Source organism: Anguilla anguilla, chromosome 14 (assembly GCF_013347855.1).
Source record: "Anguilla anguilla isolate fAngAng1 chromosome 14, fAngAng1.pri, whole genome shotgun sequence".
NCBI classification, from domain to species: Eukaryota; Metazoa; Chordata; class Actinopteri; order Anguilliformes; family Anguillidae; genus Anguilla; species Anguilla anguilla.
In genome coordinates this window covers 15,389,545-15,412,277 of record NC_049214.1, presented here as the reverse complement: position 1 = coordinate 15,412,277, position 22,733 = coordinate 15,389,545, and the positions used below count along the sequence as shown (strand labels likewise).

Sequence of the window (22,733 nt, the reverse complement as noted above, 5' to 3'; positions counted from 1 at the left end):
TGTTGTAGGACCAAACCATCTTTTGACACCAACTATAGCAAAACGCCAGAGTCATTTGTATATTTAACTTTTATGGAAGGAAAGATTAAGGTTGGTGGCAGAGCCTTCTCAAACAGTACACGTTGCCTCTACAATAGTTTACTGAAGGACATCACAGACAGTGAACATGTAAGTGGCTTCAAAACTAATCATTAGACCAAATTTCCATAAGATTTAATGATTTTCATTTCCAATGTGTCTTAATAATGATTTAAATATTACTACACCATGTGACTTCAACTATTTACAATTCTACCCTGACACAGGGGCCTACTCCACATGAAGATGATTATTGATTATTGTTTGGAATTCCATAATAAATCATGCAAACCCCCAACATAAATGGCAAAAATATAGGCTTTATATTTTTTCTAAGAGCATAATTTTCAGCGAGACATGAACATCTGACAGATGGGGGAAATGGTGACTAACGTACAACACCCTCTCATGTCATGTCACAAGTTGTTTTATTCTGACATCACCCTCCATATAATACTGTTAAGGAGTTTAACATTTTGTCCATATGGTGAAAGCATACTCATTCCCCACAGTTCTTGTTTGTTTTTTTTTCATTCCCCATTTTGTACACACGTTAAGGCATGTCACAGTTCTCTAAACAATGTTTTCAGGCATCTGTTAATAATGTTGACAGGAAAGTCAATGACATGAACTACGTCCATGAACTTACTATATTCTATTCCTTTAGAAATATGTGTAGCTATTTTAGCTATATTTGACATTACACTACTCAGTCTGTGATATGATTTCTATAACTCTTCAAAGAAAAAACAAAAAAGTCAAGCTAATCAGGTAAACAATTTATTATAAAAATGTACAATATTTTAACGTTTAAACCAATATTAATGACATGGAATTACATTGCATGCTTAAATAACATATTTTATATATTTAAAACAATTGTCTTGTGCAAAGACTTGTGTGTAAAAATGCACGTCTTAAATAAAATGCTTCCTGTTCCTTAGATTGGTTAATACTGCCATATCAGAACAAAAAAAACAAAAACAAACCTGAAGATGATGCCTTCCAAAAATTTCCTGAAGCCAAGGGATTTGAAAAACTGCTGTAACTGGTAAATCCACTGAGGGGAAAATAGTTTAAATTACATAATATTTATAGCTGATTTCCCTTTCAAACACTTTTGTTTGGTCTTACTGAAATGCACTTTTTGTTATTTGAGTAAAACATTTTATCAAGGGCTGCTTTTCTAATTATGACACATTTTTAGTGATAACAGTGAGTTGTTGAATTCTGGATGTGTAATATGAAATGATTATAATGAAAGTGACATCAATTTGAGGGTGTTACTAAATTGGGGTTGTTTCTAGTAAAATGTTTTCAGGTACTTTGGATATTTGGCTTTCAGTTATCGTGACTCCAAAGTATCCTGCCACAAACTTTCCAAAATAGAAGGAACATTTAAAGCAATGTTCTTCTTGTGATTTGATTTACTCCAAATGGGTTTTAAGAATATACTTAAATTTCCAAATGTGCTCAATCCACTGCTTCTCCTATCCATTTTGACCATACCTCTTACTTCTGAAAAACCTGACTGACAAAAAAACATTTGCTTTTGGTCGGAACATTCTAAAGTGCTGCCAATGAAATATAGTAGCACAACTGTTCAAGCCTATTTTTTTTTTTTTTACAAGATACTAATAAGTATACATTATAAACAGACACTATAAATGACTTCATGATGTACACTTTGGATTAAAATAATAATAATTTAAAAAATATTCCATAATATTTCCAAACATGATATAGCATAAAAAGAAGTGAATATTCAAGCATTAGTTGGCTGAGAATGTTTAAAATGTAATAAATAGATTGGTTTTGTGAATGAACTATTATAACATGTTGCTATGATTATGTTTCCTTTTAATTCAGGATTTCTAAGAGGACAATCTGAAAGTTATGTAAAACTGTAATGAGGCAAAGTACCCGGATTACCATGCTTATACACAAATAAAATACAACCAATAGGCTTGTTAACCAATCAGAATAGAGTATTTATCTAAGGCATGGTATCATACCATCATTTATTGCATCAAATGCCAAAAAACATCCCAACCCCCCAAAAAAATGTCCATACATTTACTATTTAAGTTTTTGATTTGTACTTGTACTATGCAAAATACAAAACAATCAAAAATGGTGTTAGCTGGTCAGTTATACCACCAGCACGTAGAATGGAAATCTTTAAAAGTATATAGGGATTTTGTTTTGTTCTTTTGAATGGTTAATTGACGTGGAATTTGTGCATTTTACATGCTTCACAGAAGAAGAGACCACCCTCTTACAGGAATCACCAATGTGGTCTGTTCCAACTTGACTGGATAAGTTCTGGGTGTCAATATAAAATTAACCAGCCTTTTCAACTTTACTGTGCACCTTTGCTATAATTCCTTATGCAATTTAAAACATGGCTCTACTATAAGGGAATTAATACTCCTCCTGAAAGCTTATCTCAGTCTTTTACAAAAGCATACTGCATAATAACACCAGTGGGACATGCTTTATCTTTGATCCAGAGGGTAGGGTGTATTTTATTGGTGAAGTAGAGCTATCTAGAGTATCTAAGCCCTTACACAGATTTATGTGGTCAAAGGGAGGGAGCTAAACTGCTCCTGACCAAGGGGTGTGCTGTACATAGAAACTAACTTCTCAGACACCCACCTTTTGACCATTACAGACGATGAGGATTGAAGACACAAAAATTGTAACACTGAGCATAAGTGCACTCACACACACATGCATACATTATTACAGCTGTTAATATTTTCTTGGAGTCATATTTTCAATGTCATAGATTTTGTTTATTTATACAGCCATATGCTAAGATATTATGTTAAATATACAAACACTCAAACAGAAAAATACTATTGGTCATCAGTTTTCACAATTTTTTTTCAGAATTTTTCTTCAGTTTTTTCTGGTGAAGGAACAACCTGTGCTTATCACAGGAATGGTAGCAGTGTGAATAAACAGGGTTTTTTTTGCAACATGGGAGATGGACAGAAAAGGGAAGTTTTAGTTAGATTGTGCATCATGTTTAAACTGTGCCCTTTCACCTGGATATGACAGAACTGATGGAGTTATGGGAGGTCCCCCCATTGAAGGTAGGAGCATCGGTATCCTGTGACGCCCCCTCCAGGTTGACCCGGAACACGGGTGATGACTTTAAGAGGAAGTCGGCTGCATCCCTGCGCCCCAGCTCACGCAGTTTGGACAGGAGAATGCCCACCGTGCTGTCGGCACGCCCACTCCACTCCTTCAGCAGTAAGGCCGTGGGGCTCGGAAGGAAGCCACCCTCCCCAGGGGGTCCATTTATATTAGGGGTGCTGAACCTGGCCACCAGCTCTGTCAGGCCCAGGTTCATGGCCAGCAGGCACCAGTCCTTGCCCATAGCGTCTGGAGGGTCCAGGAGCCGGCAGAGCTTCCTCCTGGCCAAGGGGCTGATGTCGGATGCGTGGATGTCTGCTCCCAGGCTGGCCTGCTGGTAGACCTGGGTGTAGCCGAAACTCAGCACACTGCTGAAGCTCTCCCTGTAGCCGCCCATGGTGTTGGTGAGCGAGTGTTCCCTCAGCTCCTGAGCCCTGAAGAAGTCACGCGGCTGGTAGATCATCATGGGCTCGTGGTGCTCCCTCAGCTGCTGGGGGCTCAGGTAATGCTTCACGGTCAGGAGGCCCGGGAGCGTGGCGGCCAACAGGCCATCAATGATGCCGCAGATCAGGTCCAGCAGAGTGTAGCAGCCGGCCCTGTCAGAGTCGGGCCCTCTCACCCGCACCTCCACGCCCTGCCCGTGGTTGACCAGCAGCACCACTGCCTCGGCGCGCCCGTGCAATACTCTGGCTCCGTTAGCCCACAGCCGGATGTCACCGTCCTCTGGCTTCTGCTGGTGGCTCCAGCGGCAGAGGTTGACCTGCAACTTGTGGAAGAGGCCGCAGGGGAAGGGAGTCAGGTGCTCTGCAGGGACCACGCGCACCCCGCCGTAGACCAGTACCTCCTCGTCCTCCTCTTCCGTCCAGGAGCGCCGCAGCCCGTTGGTCCGGACCAGGGCGGGGATGTCCACCATGGTGGGGCTGCTGAGGTCTCGGGCACACACGTCCATGGCATCCAGGATCTGCAGCAGCTCGTCCACATCGCTCTCTGCCACCAAGCCCTGCACCTCCTCCAGGAGGAAACGCCCCCTGTAGTGGTGGATGGCCTTGGGTGTGTCAACGGAAAGGATCCTGGCAAGAGCGCCGCTGCACAGCCAGCGTGGATCCAGCAGCACCATGTCCTGCACCGTTTCACTCTGCGCAATATTGATCTGATTGGGAGAAAGGGTAACATGATGTGTGGTCAGGGTCACATGATACACATTCATGGTCCCATGATTAATGGTCAGGGTCATATGATGTATGGTCTGGGTCACATGATGTTTGATGTACCAAGGCTGGGTGTATGGCTGCTGCCGACCGATGGTGACATAACCCAGCTTACTAGACCATCTACATATTCCTTATATGCAAGGCACTACATACATCTCAGAAATGCATCTTAGATATACATAATATTTCTGCAAAGAGTGCTGTGCAGATCCTTCATGTACAACGTCTGGAAAATCCATTCCTTCCTCACCAAATAGAAGCACGTCTGCATCTACCAAGATAGACAGCGATCCGTATAGAACTACAATACTGGCGGATCATTTGCAGTCTCCTTCTATGTAAGACTGTTATGAATCCTGTTCCAGTAGTACTTGGTAAGACTACACACATTCCTTTGCCACTCTAATACTTCTGCTGTTTGGTGTTCCTGAGGGGATTCTTACAACTGTAATCAGGACAGCATAAACCCTTCTGCACACTGGAGATCCAACACTTCCAACACGTCTGCACCATGCCTCCCCTGCCCATCTTTAGCTATCTTCCTTCTTTTTTATTATTTCCTTCAGGATAATAATGTAATAGCTCTAAAAATAGGTTAGCTGTACAATGGAATTCACTTTTCTTTACTGGACTAATTGGATTGGTTTGTTTGAGTAACTTATTGATTATAAATAGGCCTTCTGTGCCTTCTTGGTGATGTTGGGCCTTTGCATTCTTGAGATTAACGCTGATGTGCTCCACATTTGTAAGTCACTCTGGATAAGACCATCTGCTAAGCAAATGTAATGTAATTCCTTATATACAGCTCAGCTGTAAACAAGTTACTATTTCTAGGTCTCCTGGTACTTGTCACACCCTAAGGTACCCTGAGGTCATGTTCACACGCTGTTCGCAAATTTGCCTCTAGGGAACATCGAATTGTCTTTGCCTTTTGAATTCTGTTGCATTACGGAAACAACTGGCAGATAAAGTAGCTACAATGTCCACAGAAGGGAAGTGAGGTTTAGAGTTCAATCACATACACACAAATCCTCCAGACTGTCAGGGAAGAAAGGATTATATGTCCACGCTGTTAAATTTAAGAGTCCTCTAATATAATAGTGTTGTACAAACAGAAGATGTTTCTCCAACTCAGTTTTCTTTAATTTCTTTAAAGAAAATAACAGCCAAGAGAACTGTGCCTATATATATATACACACAAGCCATTATTGTCAGAATGATGACAATAATGGTGATTATTATTGCTTTTGTTGTTGCTGTGACAATATAAAACCAAATATGAGTGAATTAATTTTTTAATAAAATAGCAGTAGTAGTAGTACATACACACACCAACTGCAGGACATTTTTGGTCAATATGTAAACACTGACCTCTAGTGGTAAAACCAGGACAGTAAGCTATCGCCCTTGTTTGTGTACTGTATTAGGTCAGGCCTGTCAGGGTAAGTATTTGGTCTGTGTGTCAGGGCAACATGTGCACTGGTTACCTCTCCCATGCTGTGCAGCTGAAAGGCGACCTCCCTCAGAGAATCATCGCTGACCAAAGGGTTAATCTGCTCCTGAACATCCAGCACAAACTGCTGCCAGGACACCAGCTGGTTGGACCCCCTGAGCCTCCTCCAGGAGGGCAGGATTGAGGCAATCTTCTCACACAGCTGAGTCACGGGTGGGCACGTCTGAGGACAGAGGGGATTTTAGCACAAAGCCAGCTTGAACCTATTGTTCACTGGAGTACAATGAGGGGGAATGGTCTCCCTATTCTCATGTTATAGCCGTTTTGCCAGCATCCTGTACAGCAGGGGTTCTCAGCCCTGATCCCAGATGGCTGTAGGTTTTACTAATTTTGGTTTTCACTAATTCAGACCCAAGAAGCCAGGTGAGGTGAGCCAACTGTGTAACAAACTGCTATAACAGATCAAATAAGTAGAGAGAAACAGCAAAAAAAAAAATTAGCAGCCTTCCAAGACCAGGGTTAAGAACCCCTGCTGTAGACATTATTGATAAATATTATGCATTTAGATCAAATAAGCCATTTTCATGACTAATGTAAACAAGAATGAATACTGGAATACTAGACCTTTTATGAAATGATAGAATTATGTTCTCAGGGGAGGGATCTGGTATTTCAGAGCAAGATTTTAGTGAAAGGGTGACACCTTGAATTGGCTTTCTGTGGTGTTATTGTACATACCTTCGTCATATATGCACATTTTCATATATAAAAAACATTATATAAAAGGATCCTGGGATAAGGAGCATTAACCCGCTACAGAAAATAGATAATAAGCCCTCAGTTAGCAAGCAGGCCTGCATTCACAGAGTCTGTGTGGGACATGTCATAACATGTTCCCTGCAACAGCAACGCTTACAAGCAGAACATCCACTTTCACAATCAGCGACATGTTGAGGACTAACTGATATAATGGCGCTTCTCAGCTCTTGCAGGTGATTTCTGAGCAGTTTCATTTCCCTGGAGGCGGACGCTCCAGCATCCATCACGAACAGCTTCTCAGAGATCTGAAAATCATTCCCAAACCTGCAAATACATAGCAGGAGATTATCAAAACAACCAAAATTTAACACTCAACAGCAAATACATCATATTGCTATGTAAATTAAATAAAATTAATTTCAATTACTTAAAAACCATAACCATAATTCTACTTAAATAAGTCCCAGAGAAACTCTTTAGTTTGACATTTATATTATTTATAAATTCACCATGTAAGCGCAGGTGACTTGTAATTAATACTGTGGTGTAATTAAACATATCACCTTGGGTTATATTTAAATATTTTCTTCAATGTGATGATTCCATGCATGTTACACTGTGAATTATCCATAAGTTTGGGATATCAGTTAATAAATTATTTTCTTCCAGCGTAATAATCAGTCACCTGCTTCTGACTTCTTTCAACAGTGACACCTCCTTGTCATAGCCAAACTCCCCCCCATGGAGGCGTGGCACGTTCACAATGTCTGCATGCGTGGCCACCAGCACAACATGAAGAGCGTTCTTTACCCTTCCACCAAAGGCTGGTAACAAAGCAGCACACCATTAGCTGACAGAAAACATGACACAGTCAAAATAAAACAGATTGTCCCTTAAAGAAAAATGTCTGGACGTGGCTACAGCTAGACAAACTGAATACAATAAATGTAAAAAAACAAAAAAAACAAAGTGTTCTAAATCTCTATTTTCAGCCAGAATTCACACACAGTGGTATGAATTTGCTCTCTCCTATACCTGCATAACTAATAGATCATCCATTATTATTTAAAGCAACTACGGCTTAATTACAGATGGCTCTCTTGAGTAGGTTCATTGGATCGAACAATGTGTCTATCAGTGCTATTCAGAAAATATAAAAACAAGACCAGGTCAAAACCTAGTATATGGCTGGACCTCTCCAGCCGACCAATGGTGTAACCAGCAGTAGTACAGCTAATCAGAAAATCATACTTAGCACGAGGAGAGAGGTGATTTGGGTAGATGGAAACCATGTGCATTCACAGATACGCACCAATGTCGTCCTCCGGAAGGTGGATGGACTTGAGAAAGTTAAGCCAGAAGGTGACCTGGCTGAGCTGCGTCTCGTAAGGCTCCTCCAGGCTGAAGAGCACCAGGTGCACCGCTGTGATGTCATTGGCAGCAAAGTAATCATAGGAGCAGTAGTATACTGGGTTACCAGAGAACTCCCACACGCTGAAGTCTCCCACTCCTGATAGACAAAGACAACAACGTTTAGATCATCACGAGTGCTCAACGGTTTTACACATAGAACTGCAGGGCCTCCACTTTGGAAGAAAGAAACAAACTGTAGATGAATGATAACATGGTGTGTGGTGATAATTTGTGGTTTATTCAAATACCCAGTGCGCTCTAGACATCTAATCACTATGCAAATGCTTGTCAATTAAAAAACGATTATGGAAAATCATTGTACTGTTTCTCATTAATATGCATTCAGATCCTGGTATCATTAATTTCCACGCCTGAATGTGGACACAGAGCTCTTTGCAGACTTGTTATCCAGATAGAAGTAACTGGAGATTCATACAGTGCTTAGAGAGAAAAAAAAACAATGTCTATTTTTGAAATATTTAATACTGGGTGACACAGATTACCAAAATATCAAACTATTCCAAATGCTCATCCGTAGTAACATACGTTTTTTACAAATCCAATTACAAAATATTGAATATTAGGGTACCTCTTCATAATGAATCAGGAGGTTCACTGGCATTGATAATTTTGGTGTATGCTTTCCTATACCTCTGTATCCTGTATAGCCTTACAGTGACTCCTGTGTGCTCTGCTCGACCCAGATGAGCCACTCACCGTTAATGTTGGCATTTTGGATGTCAATGGCCTTGGTGGACTGATCATCACTGGTGGAGAGGGAGCCATGTGTGGGGGAACAGCCTTCCAGGACACCCTTTGTGAGGCTGGGCTCGAACATCATACTGCGACTGCGCACGCTCACGTTCTCACACCCCGGGTATAAACTGGAAATGCTCAGGGATACTGCTCGAAGACACAAACCCGAAGTTCATTTTTACAATCCTGTCCTTTTCTCCCCAAAATCAGGAAATTAAATACTTTGCATTTTGCTATGAAGTAATGGCACATTCCATTGAACATTTCTCATGATCTGGATTTTTTAATGCACTCTTAAAAATGTACTTCCAGTTTTAACCAATGGGGGGCAGTCTAACCTCAGAAATTTAAAATGCAACCTTCAAAATTTTTTAAATGTCAGTTACCCACTTCGGTAAAGAAAAAACAGTACATTTCCATCCATGAAAAGTCATGACTCAAAAGTGGAATTGGATGTAATAACATGTAAAAAGCCCATTTGTCCTGGACTGGAGATGAACTGGGTGAATGAGTACCCCAGGAGCAAGTCTGTGCTTGTCATGCAGCATTGAACATGTCTAGCAGCCGTTGATTTATCACTGTTCCTTAAACGATACGCTTTTATTTTGAGCAAACTGGGCCGTCTGGGGAGTGAGGAGAATGTGGGGAGCCAACTGTGGCAGACAGATCTATCACTGTGAACAGGGAGGCTGAGACCAGGGAGATTTTACAACAGGAACAAGGACAGCTGTCACTGCTGTTCTCACATATCTATTAGACTTTTTTTGTCTTTTGTCTTATGCCAACTGAGAACCAGGAGAATCTTATGTCTTTTTTTTCAATAATAGACTTATTTTGATTTCAAAAGAGCACATATCAGAAGCTCTCCAGTTCTGACCATTTAGCAAGTTAACATGCACAAAACCATAGAGATGAGTCAAAAGAGTGTAACACATAAATAAGAGACTGAGAAGCTTTGTTGAAATCGGCACTGTACCAGTGGGTGTGGCGGATGCGGGTGATGGGGGGAAGCGGGTGAGGTTGTTGGAAGATATTCGGGTTTTCTTCCGCCTGAAGAAGCTCCGGAGAAGTCCGCACTTGAGGGACTCCAGTAAGGTGCTCTTCCCTGACCCACAGTGCCCAAACAACTTGAGCTTTACCCGGGGCTGAGGGGACTGTGTGGGCCGCAGCTGCTGGAGGAAGCTGGCTTTGTGCGTATCCTGGGGGACCAATCAGATGAAACAATTAAACACATCCTCCAATAATATGGACAAATGTTTCAGCATATGTGAGTGGCACTAAATCACTTGAATATCCCAACATCTCTGGTGTTGTGGCACCTCCATAACAAGTGAGCTATTGCATATGATTGGTATAAGAAACAGGCATTCCTATGTCTCACAAGGTATATACTCAATTGTCACTGTCACTATGTTGTTTATTCCAACATAGTGTATCAGGAATAGTCATATGCATTGTAATTAAATATCAATCAAGTGGAAAATATGGATGAAGACAAAACTAATGAATAAAAATGAGTGTTACCAGACTTCTTCTAACTCGGTGGTCTCATCTACCTTTTTAAGCTTCGCCAGCAGGGCGGCGACATGTTCATGCTGCGCCATCCTGGCCAGGTCTTCGGCAGAGCTCCCATCCTGTCGAGAGCAGCAGGAGACATGTGATTAAGACAGGGCAGCGGGCATGTGACTGCGTTCCTGTCGACAGACGGGTGAGGGGCATCAGACACCGCACTCACACCCTCTGCTCGCCGTCTCCTAATTTGCTCTTTGGTAAGCAGCAGCCCAGGTGTTGATGGCGCAGCACAGTCACACTTTCGCTGTGATCTCGATCATGAGAATAGAGGTGTTTGCTTCCCCCACTATGCTTACAGAATCGCAATGGGTGTCTGAATGCACAGCCTGAGCGGTGTGAAAAAAAGATATTAAGAAACTGCACTGAGACTCGGCTTATCCTATGGCCCTGTAGAAATCAATAGTTATTACCACAATGCTTTATCTTCTCCAGAACCTTTTCGAAAATGAAATGTCACTAAAATGATTTTACTGTTATTGAAATATCAGAAAATACAATCAACAACCATTTTAAAAAAACTGATTATCGCACAAATTCCGAAAGTTAAGATCAAAATTATACTACTAGTTCATTAGTGCGTAAATGAGACCACCAGTGACCAATACTTTAAAAAGGCCACACCTGCAAAAATGTAATGGTCTGTTAGGCATTGAATAACTAAGTTATTTGTGATCAGATGAAAAGCTTTAACAGAGAGCTCTGGTGAAAAATGAACATTTGAGTGTGTACTCCATACTCAAAACATGTTTGTTAAACAGCTTCCTGTGCAAAACTGCATAGCGTGTCTTCAATTTTACACTATTACAAAATTGACAGCTGACAGCTGGATATATCACATTCATGTTTAGACTGCAGCAGACACTTGTACTCCACTATATGCACAATCAAATACAGATATGAATAAAATATGAGTAAACTAAATTCACATTCCATGCCTGCCTCTTGCTCTGCATCAGGAAATACATAATTATTATATATAATTGTTATTATACACACACACACACACACATATATATATATATACAGACATTCTGTATATTAAGATTTTTCTTAGTACTCAGTAAACCGGAACGAACATCATGAAGGCTAAAGACACAGTTAAATTCACCAGGTCTCTTGGGAATGAAGAGGCATACTTGGTATCCCCCTCGTTTACTGGATAGAGGTCAAAGGAAAAAGTTTCATATCTGCAATGCATCATTTCATTTCATACAAAAATGATATATTGAGGTCTATTGCCTTATTAGCCTCTGGGTGGTCTAGTTTACAAACACCCTCTAACATGGCTGAGCCGGTTGGTAGGACAAGTTGTACTTTTGACACGTCTGCTCACTTGTCCATCTTTTATAACTAAAGTAAAAAGAGAACTCTTCACCATACAAGTTTGCTCCAGCTGATATTGTTCTACATTCATGATCAATGATTATATGTTAGATCAGTGTCAAGTTTTGATATTTTATTATATTTGCTGATGAATGAACACTGCATCAACCATGCAACATTGATATAAGTGTAAAATCCACAAATAAACTCTAAAATTGAAAACAATAGAGCTTAGTTATTTGCAAGAAGGAGATCTATGTCAAACTAAAGTGTAAGACAGTTAGAATATGGTGGGTTTGTTTCCTGAGTTGTGTAAAAAGCAGGAGTGCAGTGCCTCCCTCTTTCAAAGTAACATCTGAGCAGCTAAATAATCACAGTTAAATATAGTCACAAAATAAATACACTTACCAATGATTTGATAAAAATATTATTTGCCTTATTAATTATTTTTCCTTTTTAATTAAGGTAATATACATAACATTTTGTTGAAACTGACTGAGTGAATGATTTCCCCAACACACACATTGTTCAAGACAGGAAGCAGAAATCATCCCTTCACACCGTAATTATTCCTCTGTCTATCACTGTTATAAAACAAAGAGCTCAGCTGCCAGTTCCTGTGCGCTGAAGTGTGACTGTGTGAGTGACAGGGTTCAGAATGAGCTGTCCACTTTTCTCTCCCAAATGCACCCTCTCTTCTCCCACTCCTGCTCTGCCTCCCCATTGTCTTCAGAAAGCCTTCAACCTCTTACTGCATCAGCCGCATTGCAACGTTGAACATATTTTTCGTACTCTAAAACGTTTCAAGAGGTTAGGTAAAAGGTACATCATGAAAAAATGTAGCTCAGAACAGGCAAACAGTGTTATTGCCTAAGAATAATGAGACAAATACAATAGTAGCAAAAATCCAGGGCTAATTTCTAAAGGTGTTGTGTCAGCATCGGTTGGGAGGCACCATAGGGGATGTTTCAATAAGAAACATCATCGCCTTGAAAATATGGCATCATTGCCATTTTAACCCACCCAGACTCCAGACCATTTCTTTACATTCAAGCACTTTGTGCCATTGTATATATATATATATATATATATATGTGTATGTGTGTGTATATACATGAGGTCTCTGAAATTCTAAAGAGTATATAAAATTAATTAAAAATAACAATATACTCGCAATATTGAAGACGTAAAATATACGCTATGACATTTACACTATTACAACATTTAAAAGCAGCTGACCTTGGTCCTGTCAAGACTTTATTACAGTCAAGAAATACAATTTTTATTTTCATTTTATATACTCATCAAACATCTGCTTGTCACAACAACAAGCAATTTCACTACTGCTTTCCAATTGGTAATTTTTTGCTTCTGTTGCAGTGAAAGCTGCAACAGAAGCAGCACATGGACCTTCACCTGCAGAGCACATGGACCTTCACCTGCTCTCCTTTCAGTGGGTGCTTGAGTGGTGCCAATTTCTTCTACAGTGACACAGCACCCTCAGCTCTAATTAACAGGCTTCAACTGTAGGAGAATGAGCTGAGATCTCTATAAGTGATAGCTGAGACCTATGTGTGAGAGTGGGGTGGCATCTCTGTAAGAGAATGTGCTGAAATTTCTGTATGGGAATGAGCTGAGATTTCTGTGTCAGAGTGAATGACAGCAACCATTAAGCAGAACAGATCACTCAGTTACCTGTTTACTGTATCTGTTACTGGTTATAATCTAAGGGAAAGGACCTGGGGACTTTGTCATTGGCCTCAGGCCCTCCTGCACTCTCTGTGTGTAGGTAGGGCTCTTGCCAAACTGTCTTACGATGGATGCCCGTGTTCTGACATTCAATAAAACAATTTTTGCGATTCAGAGGTCTGCCTGGTTGAATTTATCAATACACGCGGTACTTACACTGGTTATGGCATCTGCATTAGCACCCACAGCACAAAGATATCGTACAACCTCCAGACACCCATTGTTCGCAGCCAGGTGAAGAGGTGTTCTCCCATGCTACAGGGAAACAAAGGACTCATATGATCAGAATATATATATAAGCAAAATAATTATAAAAAAATTGTAAAATAATTCCAACACAATTACACAATAAAGAGTGCATGGAGAAATTATTATTTTAATTATCAATTTTCTTCACAAAAAAAAAGTACAACATCATCCCATATTGCCAAAGTAGAAGAAGGAAGCATAGATGTAGAATAACAGAAGTGTCTGGAAAATATGGATGTAAATTTGGTGGCTCAGAGTACTGAACTGCAATTTGATGATAAATTCAGCAATCAAAAACATGTCTACACTTCTGAAATCACTACTGGTAGAACAATTCTGTTTTCAAAATAATTTTACCTGAAAGTTACAAAGAGAAAAATCAGCATATGAAATTTTTATTTCTGAGGTTTGATGGGATAGAACAGCACTACACTGTAGAAAAAGAGTTAAATGACTTATCATTTCAGCTATTTACAACTCACTGAAGATGGCCACATATACCCACCTTATTGGGGATGTCCAGCGCAGCACTGCTGCTGCAGAGGGATGACACAATGGGCAGGTTGCCATCCTTGCAAGCAATGTGCAGTGGGGTGTTACCATGGTGATCCTGGACATCCACACAGCAGCGGTGACTGAGCAAGCATTTGACGACAGCTGTCTGACATCTGCGCACAGCCAGGTGCAGGGCCACATGACCATCCTGAAACAAACACGAAGACCCGCCCCTTACTTACACTCAGCTCGGTCACTCTACCACTGAATCAACAAGAAGCCCTTCTGCCCCTCACGCAATGGCCTTTTGGTCCCATAAGGCCATTTGAGCAATTAGTCTTTATGCAAGGTTCACATAGTGATCTCACTCTGTCTCTAAGTGATTCACAATTGAGTGAACTATACAAAACCTGTGGTGTGGGATATGAAAAGGATCCAATCAGGAGTGTACCTCAGGCTGTCCGGGTGTGCTCCCGTTCCAGCTGCTGGTGTTCTGTTTCCTGGAGTCAGCAGACAGAGAGGAGCCCTACCTTGTCTGTTGAGTTGAGATCAGCCCCGTGCTCCAGCAGACGCTCCACGATATCCCGGAAGCCCCTGGCAGAGGCCGTGAGGAGCGGGCTCTCCCCCTCCCGATTCTGCACATCAACATGGCAGCCTGCCTCACAGAGTGCCCTGGCCACAGAGGCGTAACCGTGCCAGGACGCACAATGCAGGGGCGTCTCGTGTTCCTGAAAGGAGAGTAAGCCCTGGCTCTCACACACACACTTAAGAAAATTATACACCGGTACCACCAAGAGCATCATTATGCGCAATCACAAGCGATAAATGATACCTCTTCATTTGAATGCAATAAATATAAATTGATGTGTATAATATTCCTACCTAGTTTGAATAATAGTGAAGAATAAGACTGAAGGGTTTGAATAACATATAGGAGTATCTGCAATATGATTACTGGTTAGCTTTAGCCAAGCTTTATTACAAGTGCAGTTGAAGCACTTTGCACTGATGTGATTCTAGACACAAAGGAGGCACATACCCTGTCTAGAAGGTTTGGGTTGGCATTAATACTGCAGAGGTACTGGACTACATCCACATTGCCATACCTGGCTGCCACGTGCAGGGCAGTCTCTCCAGACTGGGAGAAAAAAAATGAGTGTTACTTCCTTGTAACCATACGTTACTATACTAACAAAGAAACATAAGAAATCAGAGGACAGTTTCAAACTTACACACGAAACTAAACATTAAATTGCGCACTTTGACCCAAATGTAGACAATAGACAGCAAACACATTTTGAGAAATGTACCGCAGTGTCTTATAATTGTGAGAGGTGTTCACTGGTTTGGTTCACACATTGAGCAAGGCACACAAAGCTTAGAATCATCACCGAGCTGCATTGCTGCCTGATTCGTATCCATGGTAACCACAAATAACCCGATAAAGGGTGCAATCACACAAAACATTAGCCTGGGCCTATTGAAGAGGGATAAATCAAATAAATTGCAAGTGGAGACATCTCTGGTGCAACCCTGATGTGGTGTGTTGTGACTGCATATTATGTGTGTACTATATGCAGGTGACGAGGTCACCTTATCTTGGGTATCCAGAGGGCAGTTCTTTCCATGCAGGAATTTCAGGGTTTCCACATGGCCATTTCTTGCAGCGTAGCAAATGGCATTTGCTCCTGACTGCAAAACAGAACAAGCCATTAGTCCATTGCATGATTGCTAACTTTCTGTTGACCAAATGGCTTCTGCAGTTGCATCGCAGTAATGAGTGTCTTGTATTAATTTCTACCTGTGCTTTAACCAATGATATATTTTTACAAAGAAACTGCAGAATATACTCTAAATGGAGCAGAGGATGACAAAGGTTAGTTGAGCATCTCAGTGCAAGACAAACCATACCACCTGCAATCAATGGTAAAAAAAAAACAAAACACTGCAATACATGACAGAACAGTTCTGTGCACATTCAGAAAGTGCGCACCTTGTCATGGGCCTGGATCTCTGCCCCTTTCGTCATGAGCACATCTATGATCCGGATGTTTCCACAGCCGGCAGCGACGAGCAGAGGAGGTGTACCATGCTGAAACACAGGCAAGATGAACACACAAAATATTACACTATCAAACACTACATGCTGCCTGTCCCTCTGTTTTCCCTGTTATAGTTCAAGCAGCCATGTTCAGAAAAGCAGTCCACATCAAACATCAGCTCCATCAAAATCAATTCATTGGAAAAATCATTTAATTTTCTCAGCAATATTCTGCTTTTTAAATGTCATATGCTGGTTCTCCCAGTTTCAGAAGAGGTTAAAATGTTTTCTCTAACAGACAACAATTTAAATAATTTACACAAGGGGGAATGGCTTCATATGAATAAATGCATGAGTTCAGAGCTCATTTCATGAAACAAGCATACTACTGTAGCCTCAAAGCAATCAAGCCGACAGTCTCTTTTCCATCATTGGACACATCCACAGTATAGAAATGCCTCTATTCCATACATATATACTTCAATGGTTAAATCAATACCATTTTAATTTCTCACATGGCACAATGCTATTTGCTAGCTAATTTATATATATATATATATATATATATATATATAGAGAGAGAGAGAGAGAATAGTATAGCTCTGTGTGTGTAAGTGTGTGTCTGTTTTTTCTTGGTTTTTTTAAGGTTTTTATTTTTTCAAAGTGTCATGCACCAAAAGGTGCCCAGCCCACATGGGCTTACAAGACACTACAAAAATAACAAACAAGAGCAATAACATAGCATAATGAGAGCGGAAAAAAACAAATGTAATATAATTCCATTCATGTCAATTAATGTCAGCCCAAATATGAACACAATCCTGCTCCTTAGACATTTACAGCTATAATACATAATTTAGGCATATCTGGGGCACAGCTTGTGCCTTAAACACATCAAACATAAAGCGCCCTTGCACGCTGTTGGTAAGCATCTAACACAAATTGAGCTAGGTGAAACACTTTGTCTGTAAACAGGTAATGAAGTCTACATTCATCAGACATAGAAAACAAATCAGGACATTCAATAGACATTTTAAGGCATGTTAAGGCAAAATATAATTACGAAAAGGTTAAGGTACCACTGAACTCCTGGATTAATCTTTATCTGTGGGCAAGTAACCTATCTCAAGATAGTGCTGTTTACCTTATTATAGGCAGATAAATTATCACTATAAATTGAAAGAACAAGGGCCTGTAATAACAAGTTTCAAGTCATAAGTATAAACTAAACATTGGTAATAGGAGAATGGTCTTCAAAATCCTGGCTAGTCTTCCAGACGCAGAGTCTATATCAGATTAACAGACAATTTGTTTTCCTTGCTGTGTTTGCAGAATCTCAGATAGTTTGTGAACTCTGACCTTGTTCGGCTGGTTTACGTCATAGCTTGTCAGGGATCCTAGAAGGTGCTGCAGTCCTGGCATGTTGTCATCATTGATGGCATGAATGATTGCCTTCATGACGAAGGAGTCTTCCTCATCCTGAACACACAGCACAGGTCTATTTAACTTTTTCACATGTTCATACAAGGTGCATTATTCTCACATCTGTTTCAAATCACATCACTCCAGACTGCTTCTAGACTCAAAACCCTGTTTCTTAACACTTCTTCAACAGGGCTGAATTTCATTCAGGATATGTTAACAGTTAACAGGACAGTTTAATATCTGTCAAGATAAAGCTGCTGATTAGTTAATGTTGCTGGATCGAGGGGAAATATCCTTCTCTATACTAGTTAGCATTGCACTGACAATCAAAATAGGTAAATAGATGCATTGTATTGCAATACAAATGTGAATCATCATTTCTTCTTGATCAGGATATTAAATGCCTAATTGAAATGAATAGTATTTTATAATATTTCAACCTGTGATGAGAAAAAGTGTTTCAATTTTTTAACTTGGAACAGATGAAAACATTTGTTGGTCTACAATGCAAAGAACATAACATTGCATCGAATAAACAATATATAACCAGTCATTTTTAATGCTGGTTTAATATTTGTTGCCCTCCTGTTTCTTACATACTCAGAATGTTAATTAGATAATGTTATTGTCCCAGAAGCAGCAATGTTTCTTTTAGTCTGTGAAGTCTGATATGTGGCTCAGCCTGTAACCTTCACAGAGCAATATTCGAGATTTGAGAAGTGGACAACAGACTCTTGAGTGTACAGCTAAAATATACAGTCCACAGACGGCAAAAGCTGCACACACATCAACATCATTACCCAGTAAACCAATGATGTTGGGTTTAAGCCTTTTTACCATATACAGTGCTTAGGTAAAATCGAAGGTGGGGATTGGCTTGAATTTAACTGAAGCACTGTATATGGCAAGCATTATATCCTCTATATTATCCAATGGATGAGAAAAACACAATAGCTATTCCTTATCCATGCACTGCACTAATTATGCAATAAGAACATAATGAACACTTAAAACAGTAGATAGATCTGAGATATTTATTAACAAGTTTAATGTTTCTGTACAGAAACAAATATTTTCATTATGCAGATTGATTACATTGAAGCAGATAAGCACATTTATTTAACACTTTACAAATCATTTTACACAATCTGTTTTCTGAAACAATCTGTTTATGAAACTTTATTTCGGAAACCAAAGTTTATTTCCTTACACACTGATCAAGGAAATGACTTTCATGACTATGTAATGAACTCAGTACCCATTGTGAGCAGAATCTGATTCATTTTCACGTCTTTCATCCTGTCAATAGTCACAGGATCTTCCTATGTCTATTTAAAAAATTCCACTGTCCATCAGTACATATATTATCCTTCCACATCCAAATCTCTACCCCTAAATAAATCAACCCGAGTTAAGGAGGGAAGTAATCATTTTAAATTGAAGCAGAATAATTTAAGCAACGCTTTTCACATCAAAAATTATTGACCAATTGTCAGCGGGGAGGTGGATTTTAATCAGATTCCACAGACAGAGATGGGCTGAAATTCACTTAAATGTATCTTGTTACAAGATCTAAAATACCTTACACAGAGGTATACACTATACCTAAAACAGGCAAGCATGCTATATTATCAATTAAATATAAGCATGCAAATATGTATGCACATTTAAATGCATATATTCGAAATACTGAGCATTTAAAGAAGAGCATATCATTCAAAATGGTGTGGAATTGAGACCAGGGTCATTTAATTTGGCTTGCTTTGGCAAAGAGCAAATTTAGCAGTTTAAAAGTCTGTCCTAATTCTGTGAAGTATAAAAAGCTTGTCTTGTGCTTCGTCACAAAATTACTTGGTTACACCCCTATGATTTTTATTAAGGGCACGACCAATCAAAGAATGCATTATTTTTTAACTAGTTTTGAAGGCAAATATGATACTCACACATTAAAGGGTATTTTAATTGCATCTCATTTCATAGTAAGGTTCTGCATGTGATGCAGGAATATACTTACAGATGAGGTTTTGTACATTGAAACTGCAACTCCTCATACAGGTTATTGAAATTAGCTTCAGATACTTACTCTGCTATGCTCTAATGGGGATGTCACAGATCATTTGTTTTAATCTTTTATTCACAACCACGTATATATAAAAGTGTTATTGCTACCCTTAAACCCCTTTCACAGAGAAAAGTAGGCAAAAAGGTGGCATGGGAAATGCAGTATTTCTGGTTTCTAAAGCATTCACACTGCCTAAGAAGCCATCCGTATGCCAGCATACCCCCTTTGACACACAAACCACATACTGCTTCCGTTGCTAAGCAATGCAAGGAACACACAATCAGCTGTTTAAGATGTTTAAAATTGGGCTAACTGGACGGGAAGTTTTGTTTTTTGCTACTTTTCTTATTTTTTAAAAATCACCCTTATGCAATAGAGATTATATCGCCAGTTTCTAGCAAAGCACACTAGCCTCCTGACAAAGCTGGCCATGGTCAGGAGAAGTGGCAGGCAAAATGAGGGCTTCAATGGCACCATTATGTAAGAGCTAGTTTGGCATGGAATTACGTGGCACAGCATGTAATTTTCCTCAGAGAAGTAATAACGACTTTGATCAGACACAGCTTTTACTGCTACTTTACAGCTTACTACTTTACAGCTTTTTTCAGTTTACTGTGAACTTTTTCTTCTGAGTTCTACAATTATCTTGCGTAGCTTTCTACAAATACCTCCTCAGCACTTTTTGTTAAAAAAATACATTACAGAATCAATCTAGTGAAAGTTTCTTCCCGGCAGTTTCGGAGTGGTTAAATCCACAAAATATTGAAGTATGTGATTATGACGTGTAGGCCTAATGGACAAGGAAGATGACATTTGGTACCTTGCACACAGCATAAAAAAGTGTCTCCAAGCAGGATTTATGACTAGGTCGGAAGGCAGCTTTTTGGTGGTCTCAAAAATGTCAGTCTGACCGTTTCACACATAACTCAAACCCGCCAAAAAAATAATAATAAAAACTGGCTTCATGCCATCTTTTTTCTCATGTGTGAAAGGGGCCATCATGGAATTATCAACACAAACAGTAATGTTGCTAGTTGATTGCTAAATACACCAGACACACTAACAAGCAATTAATTACGTAGTACAGTGCAACCCACTAGTAAGAATAACATCTGTCCTAGATGCTTTCATTCGTACCAAAAATATATTGTTGGATGTGAAGCGTGTTTAAATGGGTGTAATGATGAATGTAATGAATCTGTGTTAAGCAAATGTATTCATAAGTATCAGCCAAGTTTTATTAACATCACTGACTTGGAAACAAAATAATTGGATTATTTCATCAACATCATTTTTGTATTTGCCAACAATCACATAGCAATGTTACTAAAAGTAAAATTATTAGGTAATGTATTAATCTTAAAAGAAAAAAAATATTGTAGTATATTGAATGAATAGATTGATAGCATAAAATGATTAATAATAGATGGAATAACAGATAATTAATAGCTGAAATATTAGAAAGTGGGTTTATAGTGAAAAGGGGCTGCCATGCTTTATTCAAGTTGGTGCAATATTTTGTTGATGGTGGTAAGCCCCTATCCTCCTCTCACAATAAAGCACTTTGAGATCCTTGGAAGGACAAATGTCATTATATACATAAATGCAGTCCGACATAGCTAAGAACTGATTCACCTTCACTTACCAAAGTATCATCACTGCGGGAGATGCTCATGTTGCTCCTGGACAGAAAGGATCTTGACAGGCGATTACATAAGGAGATGAGCCGCACTGATTGCTGCAGGAGAGGGGAGAATGGACCAGCAGTAATTTCACTAGCGCTGGCAGCAGTCCATAACAGTGTGAGAATTTTCCACTAACCAGTGTTCCAATATTTGCTCTGGAAAATATTCTGCTTGATATGAATATTAGAACCATATTTTTCTGACAATACAATCTACTCAAGGGAAATTAATACGCATTCAGCCAGTGATGTTCCAGAAGCTTTAGCAGCCTTTGGTTTGTTGTCTTGTCAGACATCATTGAAAAGATAAACTCCTGATCTACAAATGACATCATGCTCAAGGTCAGCACAAATACTTGTGCGCCTTGCTGAAGCAAAACTGGAGGAGTTTCGGGGGTGTTTACTGAGCAACAGGATGGACATTTTGGGGCTTTTTATGACATTTCATAGTCAGTCAGTCTCTACAGTAGAAAGATCAGTAATGACACCTCAGTTCTGTTTAGCCTAACACCAACAAGGCAATTGGTAGGAGTACTGCACATTTCAGGCAGAAAACACAGCTCTGAACTTAAAAACTGAAATCTTGCTTGTTTATTAAAATGTACAAATGTAAAACAGAAAAGCTTTTCATGATCCATAGCCAATGTGCAAAACATACAAAGAGCAAACAGTGGCAAGTCACCTTCCATTTCCTGCGAGCAGCAAACCTCTTGAACTTCTCCATGTTGACAGCTGATTCCTTCCTGCTGAGTTCCTGCTGTGTGTCCTTTGGCTATAATAGGAGGGCAAAGTAAACTTTCACGCTATTATTTTGTAAATGTTCTTTTTCTTGATACAGCAATGATTTGTTTATTGTGATTTATTTAAAAAAACTGAATATAAGCTCAAGATATATTCATTTAAAAACAGGGTCAACCTTGATCCAAGGATGTTGTAAACTATCTTGAATGGTCATCCTTTTCCTGGTGGAACACACAAAACACAGCCACACTTAGATCTAATCAGGATGAATTAGCAGGTGCTTTACACTAATGGCTATCTAGCTTTTTATGTGTCAGCCATGTGGACTCTAAGAGGAGAATTGCGTACTGATCTCTTGACTTCAGATAGATTTTGTATTGTATTTGATTTTGTTTTAAAGCGTCTTTGAGCACTTTTAAAAGATAAAGTATATTATTACATAAAAATATCTTGTCCATTCACAGTCATTGAGGGTAACCATGGTATTGTACTTTATAACCTCAAAGACAATAACATCTGTGTTTCCATTTTCAGTTCACTTTTAATGAACAATGGTATCACAATATCACACAACATAA

The 22,733-nt window shown here is 39.5% G+C and overlaps 1 protein-coding gene across 3 annotated transcripts in view; it reads right to left on the bottom strand.

The window, feature by feature from the left end:
- Positions 1-836: 836 nt before the first annotated feature.
- LOC118212674 (death-associated protein kinase 1-like) overlaps positions 837-22,733 on the bottom strand; it is a 40,119-nt gene continuing 18,222 nt past the window's right edge. For all 3 annotated transcript variants that reach the window (XM_035390829.1, XM_035390830.1, XM_035390831.1), the window contains 18 exons: positions 22,331-22,376; positions 22,097-22,186; positions 21,376-21,468; positions 17,603-17,722; positions 16,196-16,294; positions 15,796-15,894; positions 15,242-15,340; positions 14,733-14,930; positions 14,213-14,410; positions 13,615-13,713; positions 10,371-10,448; positions 9,791-10,013; positions 8,776-8,961; positions 7,958-8,155; positions 7,331-7,469; positions 6,849-6,969; positions 5,921-6,109; positions 837-4,372 (listed from right to left, as the gene is read on the bottom strand). In XM_035390829.1, the coding sequence (XP_035246720.1) occupies positions 3,128-4,372; positions 5,921-6,109; positions 6,849-6,969; positions 7,331-7,469; positions 7,958-8,155; positions 8,776-8,961; positions 9,791-10,013; positions 10,371-10,448; positions 13,615-13,713; positions 14,213-14,410; positions 14,733-14,930; positions 15,242-15,340; positions 15,796-15,894; positions 16,196-16,294; positions 17,603-17,722; positions 21,376-21,468; positions 22,097-22,186; positions 22,331-22,376 (3,520 nt within the window). In that variant the 3' untranslated portion in view covers positions 837-3,127. The remainder of the gene's footprint in view (positions 4,373-5,920; positions 6,110-6,848; positions 6,970-7,330; positions 7,470-7,957; positions 8,156-8,775; positions 8,962-9,790; positions 10,014-10,370; positions 10,449-13,614; positions 13,714-14,212; positions 14,411-14,732; positions 14,931-15,241; positions 15,341-15,795; positions 15,895-16,195; positions 16,295-17,602; positions 17,723-21,375; positions 21,469-22,096; positions 22,187-22,330; positions 22,377-22,733) is intronic.